The following is a 17,366-nucleotide window of genomic DNA, read 5'->3' on the forward strand; positions in this document are numbered from 1 at the left end:
AAGCTAAAGAAAAGGTAGAGGTTGGAGCACTTTGAACACATTTTTCTCCGTTCCACATTTTGGCATAAATTTCATTTTAGGAAAACTATCGTTTGTTAATGGGACAAGAGGAAAGACTCACTTATTGTTTTTCCTAAGTGGAATTTTATGGGCAGTGCAACTATGGAATTGTTTTTTGACATTGTGGATGTCTTTTATAAAAGATGTTAAGATTTTGTGGATGACATAAAAGGTAAAAAAAATTATTTCATTTTTCACTGTGATGCTAGCATAAAGTAAATTACTTTTTGGAAAGTTTCTTTTCACAGCTGCGCTCTCCAGGCATTCTGCTGCAGATCTAAAGTAGGAAAATGTTGGGTATTACATTAGTTTCCTAACAATAGTTTTCCTAAACAAAGTCGGTGTGTTCCTGATAAAAATGACTACAAGTTATTTTACAGCTCATGTACACTGATGAAACGTTGCACTGCATTCTGACTCGCAACTTCCAGTATATACTCTAAATTTCATTCATATTAAGCCATAGGTTTAAAAGTTAACCCTCTTGGGTAGTGTCCCCCCTTAAGCCACACTACAGTCACAGCAATAGCTACGTCAGGGAAACGTCATTGGACATCGGCGTCGCGTTCATGCGCCGTGGGATGCGTAAGCAAAGGCAATCAGCAAAATGGACATCTGACCATATTGTTCCAAACGCTTTTGTAGCGTTAGCTAAACTGGCTGAAGATGAGCAGTTTCGCGTGCCTCTCATAATGAGCCGTGCTCATTATGCGGAGCGCATGGCGACGCACGCTATGCATAATGAGCGTGGCTCACATAATGAGCACGGCTCAGTATGAGAGCCACACGAAGCCGCTGCCGCGCCGGTCTGCGCATTCCAGAGGAGTGACATCATAGCCGTGGCAGACGCACTGGCACCGCCGCGTGCCCAGCTGTGCGCCTCCGTGGCGCAGTAGCCAAGTCTGACGCTGCACCGAAGCCGCTTGATAGTGCCTCTCATTTTGTGCGCATAAGCTCACGCTGCGTATATCCGGCATAGCCGAGCTAAGTCACTGCAATTTTTGTTCGTTTTTTGCTCCCGAATGCGTGAAAGTGTGCCTCCCGGCACAAGCTTTTGGCAGTGACATTGCTACGATGGCATTTTGTTATCGGCCATTTTTTTATTCCAGAGCGTGGGCAGTGGGCATGCGACTTGTCAACACTGTGGCGTCAATCAGTGGCTCCACACTCGGCAAACCCAGGTTTGATTCCCGCAGGCGGGGGCAATCTTTTTCAAGGATTAGGCAACGTCAACAACCGATGCCATAGAATATCGACAACGACGATTCTGCAATTTTTCGAGCAACCCAAATAACCATGCAAAGTTTCAGAGTCGTCGGCCTTTACCCTTTTCAATATGCTAGTTAGCATCGCGGAATTCAGAATAGATATTGTGAAATCGGCGAAAGGAAAGGACGCCAAAACACAATGTTCAAATACACCCGCACTTTTCAGTGCCACGACGTTGGTGGCGGCAGGCTAGTCAGTCGAGCAGGAGGAAAAAAAATTGAGTATGCCGAGCATCTATTTTGTGCTGCTGCACAGGTTGCTGCACCGAACTTCCAAAGCATTTGTTTGACTGCATGAAACTGCCTGTAATAAGTTGGAAACAAATTCTACAATCCAAAGAATAAGCCCCTGCCCGCCATGGCGTCACGTCTTCATTTTTGCCAGTAGAGACTCTGTTTGAAAAACATGACGAGGACGAAAAATGTAAATTAATAACTCGCAAAAAAAAAAAACAACCTTTTCCGCTAATAATTGGGATATTTCTGCAACGATTGTTGGTGTGTTTAGCAAATTTTCAGGCAAATTGACGACCGTGAAGAAAACGCTGCAGCACCCCTCTCTAAGGGAACATGTAGCAATGGAAATATTTTATTATTTACAATCTTCTTTAAGAAAAACTCGTGCTACCCCTCGTTAATTCAACCCCCGCTAATTCGGAAATTCGGATAATTTGTACTGCCGATCCGGTCCCGTCAAACGTGTGTATTAGTCAATGGCACAAAACGACGTTCATTAATTCGGAGGGAACGTGGCGCGCTACGGTTCATTCGGACGAATTCAGCAGGTGGCGCAAGCGACCACCCGTTCCAAAAGGTATGGCCGCCATCCATCCGAGGTGCATACGTGGTTTTTATGGTTTTCCCATGGTTCTTCGCTCTTCCGTTTCGCACCAGTTTTGCTCTGGATTGCCGTGCATTAGTGAACTACTCTCCTGGCATGAAAACGGCAGACGCATAGCTCCAGAAAAAGAGTAGCACAAGTGACCGACGACCGAAGCGGCCAAATCGTGACACGCGGTGCTATTGTTCCCGAGCGCGCCGATAGCGAGAGTGACAGTCACGTTCATGCCTCAACGCGGGGATCCTAAAGCCCGCCATTTTAACAGCTATCTTATCCCTCAACGCTTCGCCCGCCACCTCCGCGTTGAAACATGCGACGTGACTGGCACTCTCGCTATCGGTGCACTCCGGCAAAATAGCGCCGGGTGTCGCGATTTTGCCGCTCAGATCATCGGTCAGTTGTGCTACTCGTTTTCCGTTGCAGCTATACCAGGCCATAAATTTAGCGACGAAAGTGGAAATACTGAGGGCCTTGAAGGACGGCGTCTCTCGACAAGCGATGGAAGGCTACGACGTCAAGAGAAGCACTTTGGTCACGTATGTGAAAATTAAGGCCGTGATCCTACAGGCTTTCCAAAGCGAGGAGTTCAACGTGAAAAGAAGGCGGCTGCGGAAGGTGGTTTACCCGAAACTAGATGAGGCGTTGCTGTGCTAAATTGTCAGTGCACGGGATGCGTAGCTTTGACAGTGCGAGTGCGGTGGAGCACTCGACCGCACAAAGGAAAGTTGCCGTCTCCGCCCAAATGTCGTCCAGAAAGCAGGTGGCAATAACAGATTTCTTCTCAAAATAAAGGTATGTCACAGGGAAATGTTTTCGCACTGTTTTCTTTGTCCTTTCTATATTTCGACTTTCGGACAATTCGGACATTTCTGCCGGTCCCATGAGATCCGAATTAACGAGGTTTTACTGCATAAAAAATTTGAATTTTAACCAAACCTAGGCATTTGCATTCTACATATTCTAAAGTATATGCATGACAAATCTGATTGTGATAGGACAATATTAAGAACATATTCGTGCACACAAACTGAAGATTGCCCAGATTACATAAAAAGAAAAATGTGTTTGAATGTTACCATAGAATTGTGGCTATGCTCTTTCGCTGTGCGGCAAAACATATTTTGTTTATATATTTCCCTGAGAAATTGAAGCTACAGAAGACTGCAACGGAGAGGAGACGTCTAGGCCTGCTTGTCAACGTAAATGCGATGGCGAGCGACGTCACAACTCGTAGAACCACACAGAGAAAAATGGCTCAAATTCATGCTGTTCTCGGTTGCCTGGAGGTCTTCAAATGTGTATTTGACTAATTTTGCAATCATAACCGGCAGCATTTTTTTTTTATACATCAAATGTAAAGATTTAAATAATGGAACGCCATAAAACCCAAATTTACATTTTTTTGCAAAAATATTGCCGTTTTTCGATTCACATCTCCCCTTAGCCTGAGACACGGAAGGAGGAAGGAGACGTGCGAAAAAGAGGCAACGCATCTCAGTCCTTGTTTTTAGGCGTCTTGTTCCTCTTTCCGTGTCTCGGGTTAAGTTATGGTAAGTGTTCACCAGCTTCCCCAAACACTCGCTCTTCTTTCAGAGAGGAACCTCTCGATGAAGGGAGTGCTTTCGGCGACTTGTCTCATTCCCCGGAGCCACACGTAACTCGAATAAGTCGCCACCATATATTGGATCAACGTAACCTTATGGCACATTCTTCACCCTCATGAAATCGCCAATAGGCCTTCACCTCGTTGTAAGGGCAGCCGTGGCACAACGGATGCCAATACTATTAGTAAATAAGCAATACGACAAAAGAAGAGAGATAACAGATGTATTTTTGAGAAGTTGGCTGTCAAGTGAATAAATACTACTTGTCCACTGAAGGAGGCCCGGTCCAACTTGCGAATTCATAGGGATGTTTGGTCACGACCAAAGCAGTTCACAACTTTTCCTAAGGTGTCAAACCTCGCACGGGGCTTGCGGTACTACGGACGCGTGCCAATCGAGATAATGAATCATTATACAGTCAAATCTCGTTACTCGGAACAGAATAACGAATTTTTCAGATGTACAAAAATTAACAAAGTTTTTTTTTTTTTATTTTCGGTACGGTACGGTGCCATGCCCACAATGCCTAGCGTGGCATTAGTACGCTCGTTGGAAAGGTCGTTTCTCTGACCTTTTAGTAAAATAGTGAACACAAGTTGAGGGTATGTGTGTGCGGCAAGAACTTCGCCGCAAAAACTTGTTCCACAGGAATAATAGGGAATTTTACAAACTCGTCTTTGGTCGGAAAACCGAAACTGGGGTCATGATTGGTTCTTAGCTATCACGTGACCTTTCGCGGCGGTCACCCTTCAGACAGTGTTTTATCATCAGATCTGCTACATCTCGCTGTTTAGCGTCAATTTTTCTCATCTTTTTTAGTTCCGAAAATGTCGCCGAGCAAAGCCGATGTGCACGGAAGCTTCAGTAAGCATTCTCGATTCATGAAATCGAGAGGCATCTGTGGTTGGCCGACGTCCTAAAGCTCCTGACGTGGCCCCGTCGACGACGCCGCCCGGACCGTTGCGCCCATCACCGTCTCTGAAGGCCTTTTCTTCTACACCGCATCCCGAAAGGGGTTCAGCATCAAAGGAAGCAGACGAGTAGACGACCTTCGAGCGGAACATCACGCTTTTGGACCAACCTGCCGACTTGCCAAAACCAGCTGAGGACGTTCGCAACGCAGCGCTCGACGGGTATCGTTTTGTGGATGTGTATGCTGTGAAGACGAGCGCCTTGCTGTGTCCGAACTGCTGTGGAAATGGACTGGACTCGAAGGAAAGTGGCATGGGAGCCAATCTTCAGTTTGTCGTCGTGTGCAGAACTTGCTGGGACATTGTGACGACGCCAAAGTCGGTGGCTGTCGGAGAGACTCGGCAGAGCAAGCTTCCCGCGCAACTTTGTGTCGTGGGAAAGGACTGCGGCATCAGCTTCACAAAGCTGAAGAATGTTTTCGGGGGCCTGAACGCTCCATCTCCAAACCTATGAGAAGACTGCAGAGAAGGTGCTCCAAGTGTCCGTCACGTCGCGTCCGTGCAATGTGATGCAGGAGGCAGCGACCGCAGTGAAAGAAGCTCAGGTGTTCAAGGATGGAGAAGGCCATGTCAACAATGCAGATGACTTGCTTGACGTCTGCATCAGCTACGATGGTACCTGGCAGAAGCGCGGCCACACGTCGAACTTCGGGGTTCGCGCAGTCATTGAAGTGAGAACCGGTAATGCTTGACTTCTCCAATCACAGCAAGTACTGTCACGGATGCAACCTGGGCCCAAAGGAGGACGCAGAAAGCTACCAGGCCTGGATGGAGTCTCAAAGATGTTTGTCAAAAGAATGTTAAAGGAGCTGTGCAACGATTTTAACGTTGGAAGAATTGGCATCTCCTGCTTTTGATATTGTTCATCTTGTCACAAATGACAGAAAACACACCTCCTTTCATCGAAATGTTGCGATTCCGCCGTGTAATAGCAAGACAAAACTTTGAATATTCCCCGACCTGCAGCCGCGAGCGGCGGCCATGAGGAACATGCGGCGTGACATCAATGGGGAATTTTGTAGAAAGATAGCAAGTTGTGCGAATACCTGCTCGATAAAAGGTAACTTTTCTATAAATGTTGTCGTTCCAACATATACATAAAAACGTCAAAAACCCGGTATCGTCGACAAAACTTTTATTATACGGAGTTCTAGTGGCGCCATCTATCCTAGGTCCACAAAACCGTCAGCTCTCTCTGCTACCGCGAACAGGGCCGGACAGGTATGGCCGGACCCGGATGAGACTTTCCTCCTTTCACCATATTGTTCGCGCGGCGCCCGCCAGCACGTGGTCACGCGGTCGCGGCGGATGAGTTCTCGCTGCTCACTGATGGCTCTAAAGAGAGAAGTTTTCCGAATCCCCGCGCCTACCCCCTCAACGTCGCTGCGCACGTGACTCGGAAGACGACGTACGAGTTGAGAGGCGGCAAAAACCTGGATTTTTTTAAATAAAAGCTAGGGTATCCAGGCAAAAATCTGTTTTTTGTAGTTCACTTCAGAAGTGCCAGGCATCAACTTCCACAATAATTTAAGCAAAGCCCTGAAGTTTTTGCAAAGCTCCTTTAAAGCTGGAAAGGTTGCCGCCATCTATGAGCTAAATTTCTCTAGGCGTCGTCCTAGAAGTCGTCCTTGAGGCTGTCCTAGACGTCCTTTAGGCATCGTCCTAGACGTCGTCCTTTAGGCATTGTCCTAGACGTCGTCCTTTAGGCATCGTCCTAGACGTCGCAAACATAACAGCTCCGCTGGTCCTCCATCCTCATGTAAAGGGCTCTACAGTTTTTCCAGTAAGCTTCTGCGCATGTGCACAACAGCCTCTCCCCTGGCCTTGCTTCCCGCTGTCTCCATGTACGCAGGGCACCATCCCGCACGACCACCAGTCAGCGCCTATCTCTCTGCGTATTTTAACTTTTTTGACGATTCTTTTTCTGGGTATTAGTGGCATGGGGCATAAAAAGCAATGAAAATCGATACAATGGCACAATGTCAATGTGTTTTTTGATGAGGGGAGTCTCGTTTGGCAGCCCTCCATTTGTAGTTCAAGGACAGACCGCCATACAGCGCTGTTACGATTTGTAAATGAGCCTTCCTGATTTTCAGCTGCGGTGTCGGGAAGCTTGGGCGATACCGTTTTGCTCCGTTGCCGTCTCGACCGTTTCAGACTAAGCCTCAGACAGACAACTGGCAACAACGAATTTAAGCAACGAGACGAGCCAAGTGTCGTCACTCCGATGCAAAGCTCGTGCCGCCTCGCGAGGCGACCTCGGCGAGGCATACTCACGGGAATGCGAATCCCGGCAGGTTGGCGGGGGCGGCAGCGTTGAAGCCGAACCCTCCCTGGCTCGGATTGGCTCCCGGTTGCTGCTGCTGGCCAAAGGCGCCCAGGGCGGCCGGCTGCGCCGCCGAGAAGTTGAAGCCGCCTGGCTGGGGCTGCGTCCCGCTCTCCGGGGCACCCTGTGGACGGGCAAGTGCACGGGCTCAGCGGTGCTGCGGAGGAAGCCCAGTAATGTCGGGGTAGAGTGCCCAAGGTGCGCTTGATCGGCACTTTATTGTCCCACATACGGTCCCGATGTGGCAACCAAATATGGCACGGTATCTGGCACGCCTCGCCGTCGCAAGCCTGGCAGTCAATGCTCCCAGAAAAAAAAAAAAAGCTAATACCAATGTACCCCCGTTGTCACAGCTCTTGGCTGCCAATGCCGGGAGTTCATGCACATGTGCTCGCGCCTCTCACTCTGCGCCGCAGGCCGACTGGCTCGCTCAAGAGGGGGCATTACGGCGGCAAGATTGTAAAGTAGCCAAACTCTCCCCACATACAGCTCTGGATGGGCCACTTTGAAAGTGGGCTTTCCTCCCGAACACGCGGCTGCAATATTTGTACCTTTCGCTCGGTCGCGGCGTTTTAGACCCGTTTAGTGCTCGTCTTACCGAACGCCAGTGCACTGCGAAGAAGAGACACCCAGGGAGGCGGCCTCTGCGAGTGTTGCCTCTCCGCAGTGCATCGGTCCTCGGTAATGCCCAGGTTCCACCATGGCTGCAAACAAAAACAACCTACAAGCCTACAACATGTGCGGCATGCACGCCAAGGTATCTTCGACAGACTGAGTCTCTCGTGCTTGCTTCGCGAGCGCTGGGAGGCTGCGAGTCTGACAAAGGCACCACTGTGTGCGTGCCGCACGTGTTTGAGGCTCGTCGATGTCGGTTGCTTCTGCTTGTCGCTCTAGCGGGACTCGGGCAAAAGAAGCACGCTCAGTGAAACCAACCTGCCGCGATCAAAACTTTGAAAAATATAAAATTTGCAGTTCACGTCTAAGCAAATATTGAATACCGTACTACTCGGTACTGCTTGTCTCGATTTAGTCTTGAACAGGGACATCGACTTGTGCGCACAGTGTAATCCCTTTCTTACGTCCTCCAGCAATCACAAGACTGCCGGGTTCGATTGGGTAAACAAAGAATGCACCAGAGTGGATGTTACTACGCGCAATAACAGCCACTGCCATCAGTTCTTCACGCATGCAAGTGATGGTCTCCTAAGCATGTCATCACTTTCCCGGATGGAGGGGAAAGGGCGCCACTCGCCTGAGAGGGTGCCCCGAAGCGGAAGACTCCTCCCTGGTTGGGGGCCGAGGCTCCGAACTGGAAGCTAGCCGCCTGGGGCGCGGCGGGCGCCGCCATGGGGCCCCCGAAGGCAAACGCAGGAGCCGCCGGGGGGGCCGCCCCAAAGGGAGACGCAGAGGGCTGGGCAAAGTCCAGACGGGGGGCCGCGGGCGTGGGCACGCCCGCGTTGAAGGAGAAGGCCGGGGCGGCGGGCTGGCTAGCAGCCGGCTGGGACGCCCCAAAGGAGAAGCCACCTGGAAACAATTCTTGCGCTGTAGAGTTTTGAGAGAACGCCCCCACCCAGAGTATCGCTCACCCACCTTTCGGAGCAAAATATTTATTTTAATAGAACCACTAAACATCGCCCACCCCCAGAAATTGCGTCATTTTCGACACCTTCAAGAGGACTCGACTTGGAACAAAAGAGAAGATACCATACTTGCTTGGTTTGATTGGAAAGGTAAGGGCAAAGTAAATGTGTGGGTGCTAAGAAAAGAGACAAACAGTCCAAGCGAATAAACTACAGCAGTACACTCCTTCATCTGCCTGCTACGCAACTGTTCGACCGTGCTTATTTCTAGCGTGGACCACAAGGAATAGCGACACGATTCAGAGAAAGGTGCAAGTTGTACGGTGGCACAAAAAGAATGAAGACAATGCCACCAAAACTGTGAAGCACTTTGAGTTGGACAGGGAACGTGTTCACAAATGGAACATCAACAACCGTAAAATACCGAGCACACGCCCTCAGCGCCTTCCCCACATCTTCCGGAAATTTCCCCTTTCTGTACACGACCGAGCCCCCCCCCGCTGCCACCCGTCCCGAAGGCATTTTTTTAGCTTTGTTTCGGGCTTTTCGGCTGTCGCAGTGTACAAAGCCAATGCAGTGATGGAAGTGCCATTTGACCTTTTGGAGCACGCCTTGTAGCAGGCAAAATGTTCTTTAGGAGCAGGGTCCGGCATATGTTGGCATATTACTTGAAAGTGAAATGATGCCGCATTGCTATATATAGCCCATCTCTATTATCGGAACACAGCGCCTGTCGCCTTTTAAGAAAGGATATAGAAAATTCAACAAAGTAAACACAAAAAAAAAACATTTTTAATAATAGTTTATTTGCTCCTCAGATAAAAAAAAATACAATTAAATATGTCACACTGAGTTCTGATGGTACAGGATATTTAGTTTTATCAGCCTGCACTTCTTTTAAGGGGGGACATGGCCTCGGAAATCAAAATTTTCAGAGAAAAATGTTTTTTTCAAAAATGATATGTTTATGCTTATTAACTTCCAAAGAATGGTTTCAGAAACTTTCATTTATAAACACGCAGGATTTATCTCAGAATAAATTATTTTTGACATGTCGGCAGGGAGCAAGCTTTTTGCGTTTTTTATTGAGCACTGCTTCATACTCGTTTAACCTAGCCACAACATCTCACCCTCATTGGAAGTGCCATTTACTCTAGATTTAGCCCGTAGAAGCTTTCCAAGTTTACAAGTATCAATGGCTAGGAGGACCCAATACATCCAAACAGAAAAAATTCTGAAAATTTGGTATGAGCAATCTTATTGGTTGAGACCCGAAACAGGGTTTACGAGTGGCATGACATGCCACTCGTAAACCCTTTCACCCGGTGACATGATATTGTGGCCCGGTGACATGATATTGTGTCATCTTCAGTAACACCCTTTCACAGTATCTTCCACTTCAGACCCTATTCCTGCTTTGCTGCTCTTCCTTAGTATGATTTGCCTCTTAGTTCTTGCCAGTTTATTTGTCAACAAATGCCTGCTACAAACGTTAGCTAGCCTACAAATGACACAAACTGGTAACTATTGCCAGGGGAACAGGGAAGTCTCGAAGAGGAAGGTGCTAACAACGCACCAGGTGAATTTTGCCTACCTCGGACTCACAGAAAAGAAAGAACCTAAAGTTGAAACTTCGAATGCATTTTTCTCAGTTTCACTTTTTGGCAGGAAATGTGGTACGAGGAAATGTATCATTGGACATTTTGAAAGTGCAAAGATTTCATTCAGTGGTGTCCTTGACTAAAATTTCCTGAGGAACAAGTTAAGGTACTCATAATCTGAAAAAGCTAAATTCTTAATGACAAAAACTGAATATTTTAAAACTCAGAAATTTGTTAAAATCGTTTGCTCTTCTTGGGTGTTATTGTTTTTCTCTAGAATTGCACTTTCTACAATTAATTTTTACCTTAACTTGCACTGTGGGTATTCTACTTCACATTAAACCAAAAATTTTTTGGATTGCAATTATTATTTTTCTAAAATACATTTCCTAATAAAGTAACTTTTTTCTGAAGCTTGTTAAGCATAGTATGTTGTAGAATTGGCCTATAAGACTGAAACTTTAGATGTCACCAATCCTAGTGGGGTTCAATTCACCCTGAAAGTTTGAATCACTTTGAGACAATGGTTCAAAAGTTGACCCTCCCAGGCCATGTCCCCCCTTAAGGTATCTGCAGCAGCATCTAACGACCCTCACTTTTGTGGAATGTTTTAGTTCAAATTAGAGTTGTCTTTCGGGCAGCAGCCTCAAATATTGCGGTATCTGATATTCGCTTCAAAAATTCCAATTCATTTTCAATGTGCTGCCGAAGTCACGATCGGATCACGGCGAGTTAACCCGTTGAGTGCGCTCCTTGGCATGCAGCGACACACTGCAGATAAGCGACACCCGCGGAGCAGACACTGCAGTCGCGCAAGGCGCGGTGCTTTGTGCTCCAAAAAGGGAGGCTTTACCAGCACTACATCCAGAGTTTGGTGCAACCCAACTATACTTCATTTCAGCTTCGGTGCGAGCGCAGCCGAAGCCAGAAGAGCGCGCATGGAGCCCGCAACGGTGCCTACACTGCACGAGTCCATGCGCGAGTGAGGAACGCACAGAGCATTGGGCTCGCGCTAGCTTCGACTTCGCTGGTAGCTAGCACACGGGAACAAGGCGGGCCAACATTGAAAACATCCACAAGCTCAGCCTTTTTCTTTTTTAAATAGGCTGCTCAGTGGGATGGTTTTTCGCTTAGCCTCTGCGGCTTTGATCTCAGATGTTGCCAACGTTGTTCCTTTCAATGATGATGATGATGATAATGCGCCCTCGCAGTTTCGGTTCGCGTAACAGTTGCGGCGCGGAAAATACCGCGGTACCGCTATGCGCTCTGATAAGACTTCAATTTTGATTTTTTAATGCTACATCTCATCTCGGCGCAGGCATGGCGCAATTCTTTGGTAAAATGACAATTTGGCGCTACATGTAGCAGGATTGCGTCCTTGGGGCAATAGGCGCAGCACTTCCATCACTGCCAATGTTGAATCCAATCCGAGAAGTTGCTAGAACGCACCACCAGCCATCGCCGCCATTTCCTTAGTGCCTGCATTGGGAGCAGTTGTCTTTGTTTGCCAAGCATCCGTATACGGTGCAAAAGATACTCAAAGTTGAGGATTGACCTCGAAAGAATGGCAAAAACGTCTACCTGACCTCTCGCCATTTCAAGTTGGACTGTAAGAGGGTACGCGAGAGGGACACAAAGTAAGATGTTTTGCTGCAACACAACTTCGAGAAGCCGAAGGTACGATGCAAATTATTGAGCAATGGTCCCCATATCTTCAGCGAAGTTGACGACATTTTGTACCAGTTCTCAGAGCGCAAAAGGGACGTGCGGCGAGGAGGGCGATCTACATGAACTGCTGTCTGACATCGGTGCCGTTGTCCCCGAGAACTTTGACGAGCTGCGGACCGAGGGCCTAGACCTCATTATTAGGTCCAACTCTGAGGAACCATTTTGTGGCTTTGATAGCGACTGAGGTGAATACCAGAATTTTCGTTTCCCGAAATGAATATTGATTGGAGTGTCCCTAAATAATTATTTTCAATAATGCAGGCTATAATGCTTTCTTTTTTTCACTCTTACTGGCCGCCATTTTGAGGCCACCACCCTAAATTTCGGGCCTGATACGAGTAGGGGCACCCTCTATTTCTAGGCGAATTATCTCTAAATTTTGGGAGGGCACTTGCCCGGCATTTTACGGCACCAGTTTCTTGCCTTTTTTTACACACTTTTTTTTTTTTTCCCCCGAAAAATTGACACATATTTGGAGGGTGCGTTCATTAAGCGGGGCAAAATTTTTGCCTTTACACACAAATGTTGTCTTAGGTGCCAATGTGACATGGCAGGGTACTGTGGCACGTCTCCACCGGGAGAGATGCACCCATGGCTGGTCGTGGGCATGCCACAGTAACCGTGCTCTCTAAATTGCTAAACTTTTAAAGGCCCTGCCGGCGTGCCTTTAGCCGAAGAAAAATCGCCCTACGAAGCTCAATCAGCACAAAGAGCGACGCGACTGTTCTTAGGCCTAATTACTTTCACGATATCACTGTCCGAAAGCAGATCACAGAAGCCGGCGTGTTTGTTGACATCAATGACCGACGGACGAAGCATGTCCGGAGGTGGGCAATTCTTCGACCGCAGCTTTGCTAGGTGTGAGCGCTATTTGGTTTCACGGTTGATCACTTGCACAACCATGCAATTCCAGCCATTATGACGGCGGCTTGGCTTGGCCTAACCGCTTGGCAGCAAAAGAAAATTGGCGGGTAGCCAAGATGGACACAGTTCAAGACTCGCGGAGATGAAAATTTAAAGTGTGTTCATTACACAAGAAAAAAAAACAAGTCTACATATTGTCACGGGTGGTGACCAAAAGAACAATAAATAAACAGAAAGGAATAAACGTTTAATGTGACGAACTTGTGCCAAAAATAAACGGGTACAAAAGATAATAAGAGAGCGTCGCGGGCGTCGAAGTCGGCGCAACAGCAGAGTCGAACGCTGGGGCGAAACTGACTCTGGCTCGCTGTGCGAAGCCCCTTATGTACACGAGCGAGCTTCTGGAATGGTCGGCGTAGAATGTTCGACGCATAGAACATTCGGACCTCGAACAAGCAACAGGGTTCTCGAATTTACCAGAAAACTAAATTCCAGGAATAACAAAAGATGCATCGCCCCCAGGAATCGAACCCTGGCTTTTCGCGTGGGAGGCAGGCGCGATAAACCGTTAGGCCTCGCGCGCGCTGCCTACTTGGCCAGCTGCGCGCGTGGCAATATATACCCGTTTTCACCTTAAGAAAAAAGTTTTGCTCCCTTGTTCCTACGCCGCGTGAAGTAGTTCTTACAATATTTGGTTGTCGGAGGCAGAAGCTACGTTCTTGGCGTTTGAAACATGTACGTCTTAATAATGTAACTTATATCTAATCTAAAATGCACCTACAGTAAAACCTCGTTATAACAAAGTTAAAGGAGCAGTCGTAATTATTTCGTTATACCCATTAGTTTGTTATAGCCAATGTCCATTTCTTCCCACTATTAGCAAGCTAGGGGAATTATGATTGCTTGGTTAGATCCATTAGTTTGTTATATCCCATTTTGTTATAATGAGGTATTACTGTACATATATCTCAATTCTCAGCATAAAGAGGGAAATTAGTAATGCTCCGTGAGAAGCCACACTTTTTTTACTGTGGTTCTTGAGGTGAAAACAAGTATAGATGTGCGTGGTGAGGGGTGCATTCATTATGCGTGTAAATATGGAATTAAGTTGAGAGTCCAAGTTATATGCAGGGGTGTCTAATACAAGCGAAAGTATGGAATGTTATAACAAAATCTGTAATAAGCGAAGTTGGCTCCATGGCAGAGATAGAACCACCAAACCTCACAAATCGGTAAGCTATAAGCTGCCGTAACCAGATCTGTTGTAACGAGGTTATACCGTAGTACGGTCTAGACCGGGAACCAGGACAGCAGCTTTTGTTCCAAGCCGGAAGTACATCGAACCAGTTGCACAGAACATACCTTGACGAAAGCAACAGAAATCTTCTTGTCAATTTTTGAGAATAAAAGAAACAAACAAAAACTAAACTGGCCTCTCCCTAGGACCACTGATCCTGTGCTACAATATTTATTTGTAAAATACCATCTTTATTGCTTTTCATTTTGCCACTGTGGCCTTGAAACTCGAGAGTTTTTCTAATAAATCCAACTTGACAAAATATTACCGTAGAGTGTTTTTCAAGTTTATCCAAATACATGGAACCCAACACATAAGCCACATGATGTGACGTTAGGTCACATGACATGACACCTAAGAGCGTTGCACGAGAACGTGTTGCATGATGGTGTCTGATGGTGTCATAGTGTTACACGACAATGTGATGTCACACGATGTCATAGTGCCACACAACATTGTGATACGTAACGTTGCTGGACACTGTGTCATGCAATTGAACATGATGTCACGCAACACCATGAAGTCATACCGTCATATTAAATAGCAGCGTCCCACGACGCAACGTGCTCCTTTCTGTTTGCACCGCACATTTTTTTTACCACGCGTCACAAACACGCCCGACTTACCTCCGACTGGGGCCGGTGCCGGCGTCGCGCCAAAGGAGAATGGGGTGCTCTGGGCCGGCTGCGGCGCCTCCACCGCAAACGTGGAGCCACCCTCCTGGGACGTCCCGAACTTGAAGCCGCCGCTCGACGCCTTCGGCTTGGCCTCTCCAAACGAGCCCTGGCCCGCCAGCGGCTGGGTCGCCGGTGCCGCCGTGCCTGCAGACGGAAACCCAAACGACGCCGGCGCCGGCGGCGACGTCGCCAGGGAAGCTGTCCCAAACGTAAAGGTGCCCGGCGAGGTGTCAGTCTTCTGTCCGAACACGAACTTGGGCGTGGAGGGGGCGGCCCCCGGGGCGTCCCCGGGCGCCGCCTGGGCCCCCGCGTTGCCGAATGAGAAGGCGGGTGCCGGCTTGGGCGCTGCCGCGCTCGCCGCCACGGCCCCCGCGTTTCCAAAAGAAAAGGTTGACGCGGGCTTGGGCGTGGCGGCATTGAACGCGAAACCGTCGCTCTTCGCGACCGATGTGGCTCCGAACAAAAAACCGCCTACGGGCTTTGGAGGTTCTCCGCCCTCCGAGGTTTTCGGCGGGGCGCCAAAGGAGAACCCTCCGACCGAAGCGGGTGCCGCGGACGTCGCAGTCGTCTTGGTCTCCGCGACGGTTGTGCTCCCTTGTGGAGCGGCGCTCTCTGTCGGCTTGGAGAGAATCCCGAAGGAGAAGGTGGCCGCCGTCGGAGAGTTCTTGGCGAGCTTGTCGAAAGAGAAGCCAACCTTTTGAGAGTCGCCTCCGGTCGGCGCACCCGCACTCGCGACGGAGTCGGCAACTTTGGGCGCAGTCGCACCGCCAGGGCACAATGTGGACGCCGGCGGAAGCCCGACGGAGGCCTTGGCGAGGGCCCCGAAGAGACCGCTGTCTCGCGCTGTTCCCCCGGTCTTTGCAGAACCACCAAAAACCGCGCTCGAAGGCATCGAAGCTTTAATCTCCGGCGCCTCGGCAATCGCCTCATTTTTGCGTTTCGGCGCAAACGAGCTCGGGACAAACGAGAAGACGGCCGGACTCGCCGAGCTTTCGGTCTTGGGCGCCCCGAAGACGACAGCGGGTTCCGTCTTGGGAGGTTCGGCCGAGCCCGGGGCGGGGGGCTTGCCGGCGCGTTCCTCGACCTTCTGCTTGAAGGTGGCGTCCTGCCCAAGTGGCCCCTGCGGCTTGCAGGCCAACATGGCCGACCCAAACTTGAACTGCGCCACGGGCGGCGAGGCCGCGGAGGTGGAGGTCTCCTGCGTGCCAAACTTGAAAGGGGTGGGTGCCGACGTGGCGGTCAGGTTGCCGAACTTGAAGGTGGCCGGCGCCGAAGTCTGCGCCGGTGTGGCGGGGGTGGCAGACGTGGGGATGCCAAACTTGAACGTGCCGGTCGGACCTGCACACATGCGCACCAACAACGGGCTAAGCACGACGACCCACGAGTCATTGGGTGCCATCCTTTCTCTCTCCCTCACGCTCAACATTATCTTACGCTCTTCGTCTCTTCCTTTCATTCTTTTTTTATGGAAGGAAAGAGGGGAGGCTTTCCTTTTTTTTTCTTGGCGCAGTTGTTGGAAGGGTTCCATTAAAACAATGCTCAATCAGTGCAATAAAAATTTGCTACCTCATTATCTTAAATTTGTTCTCTAGTTTATAGGACCTTGAGTTAACAAAGGTTTACTGTGAGTCAAGGCGAACGGCACATGGTAACTATCCCTTGACCAGTTTCCCTTTCGGCAAAGTGGTTGAGCTTCGGGCTCAAAACCCTAGGGCTTCCAAGTTTGGTTGTCCTTGGGGGACTTTCGGAACTTCGTTTGCTCCAAATTTATTCATTGATCACACGACTGCGCTTGCGCATGCCTTCTATGTTACATAATTCAACTTTTTTTTTTTATTGGGAGGGGGGCACCCAAAGAATTGAAGAGACAATTAAGAAGCCAAGGGGCGCGCTCACTTACCCGGGGCCGAAGACACCCTGGGAGTCTCGCAGGCGCAGCAGCGTTGGGCCTTGGCCTCGTTGCGCACCATGCACGTGTCGCACTCCCAGGTGGCGGCAGATGGCCGGAACAGGTCCCCAAAGCCCTTGGGGGTGCCCTGGGAGGGGGCCTGCACGGGGAGAAGGGACATGGGGACTTCCCAAGCCTGCGAGGAAGGAGCCTCATGCCCAACAAGGGTGTGTGCGATCGGCCAGGCGCAAACGGCTCGTGGAAATGCACCAGAAGCAAGTTTGCCCATTTCTCGCACTGTTGTGGCAAAAGCGGCACTTGCGCGCAAAGCATCGCGCGCTGACACCGCGACGCCGCTGCATCGGGCAAACTTGGTACGCACTTTAGACCTGGACGGAGTGAACGTCGTCACGTCTAGCATCTCTGTAACGAAGACCCATCAAAGCTAGCGCCCCCGCCAGAATGGAAACCCAAGTTCACCTCCCTCGCATCCGAAGCACCTGCTCTTTCCCTATCCTTTCGCCACTTGCACACTCAATCACCGTTTGTGCGCTCGCTAGACGCCTCTCGGGTAACAAGGCTGCATGCTCGATTCTCAACCTCACCCACCAAAGGCTGGGGAACGGGAGAAATAAAATTGGCCATTTTGACCCCCTTCATT

General features: G+C 49.2%; 1 protein-coding gene across 1 annotated transcript in view; it reads right to left on the reverse strand.

The window, feature by feature from the left end:
- Window positions 1-17,366, reverse strand: part of LOC8031079 (nuclear pore complex protein Nup153) — a 75,113-nt gene that overhangs the window by 1,005 nt on the left and 56,742 nt on the right. Inside the window, exons 17-20 of the mRNA XM_042286609.1 lie at window positions 16,718-16,865; window positions 14,767-16,155; window positions 8,323-8,594; window positions 7,022-7,194 (exon numbers count right to left, since the gene is read on the reverse strand). Of these exons, the coding sequence (XP_042142543.1) occupies window positions 7,022-7,194; window positions 8,323-8,594; window positions 14,767-16,155; window positions 16,718-16,865 (1,982 nt within the window). The remainder of the gene's footprint in view (window positions 1-7,021; window positions 7,195-8,322; window positions 8,595-14,766; window positions 16,156-16,717; window positions 16,866-17,366) is intronic.

The sequence above is a fragment of the Ixodes scapularis genome, unplaced genomic scaffold (assembly GCF_016920785.2).
Source record: "Ixodes scapularis isolate PalLabHiFi unplaced genomic scaffold, ASM1692078v2 PGA_scaffold8__174_contigs__length_109621045, whole genome shotgun sequence".
Classification (NCBI taxonomy): domain Eukaryota; kingdom Metazoa; phylum Arthropoda; class Arachnida; order Ixodida; family Ixodidae; genus Ixodes; species Ixodes scapularis.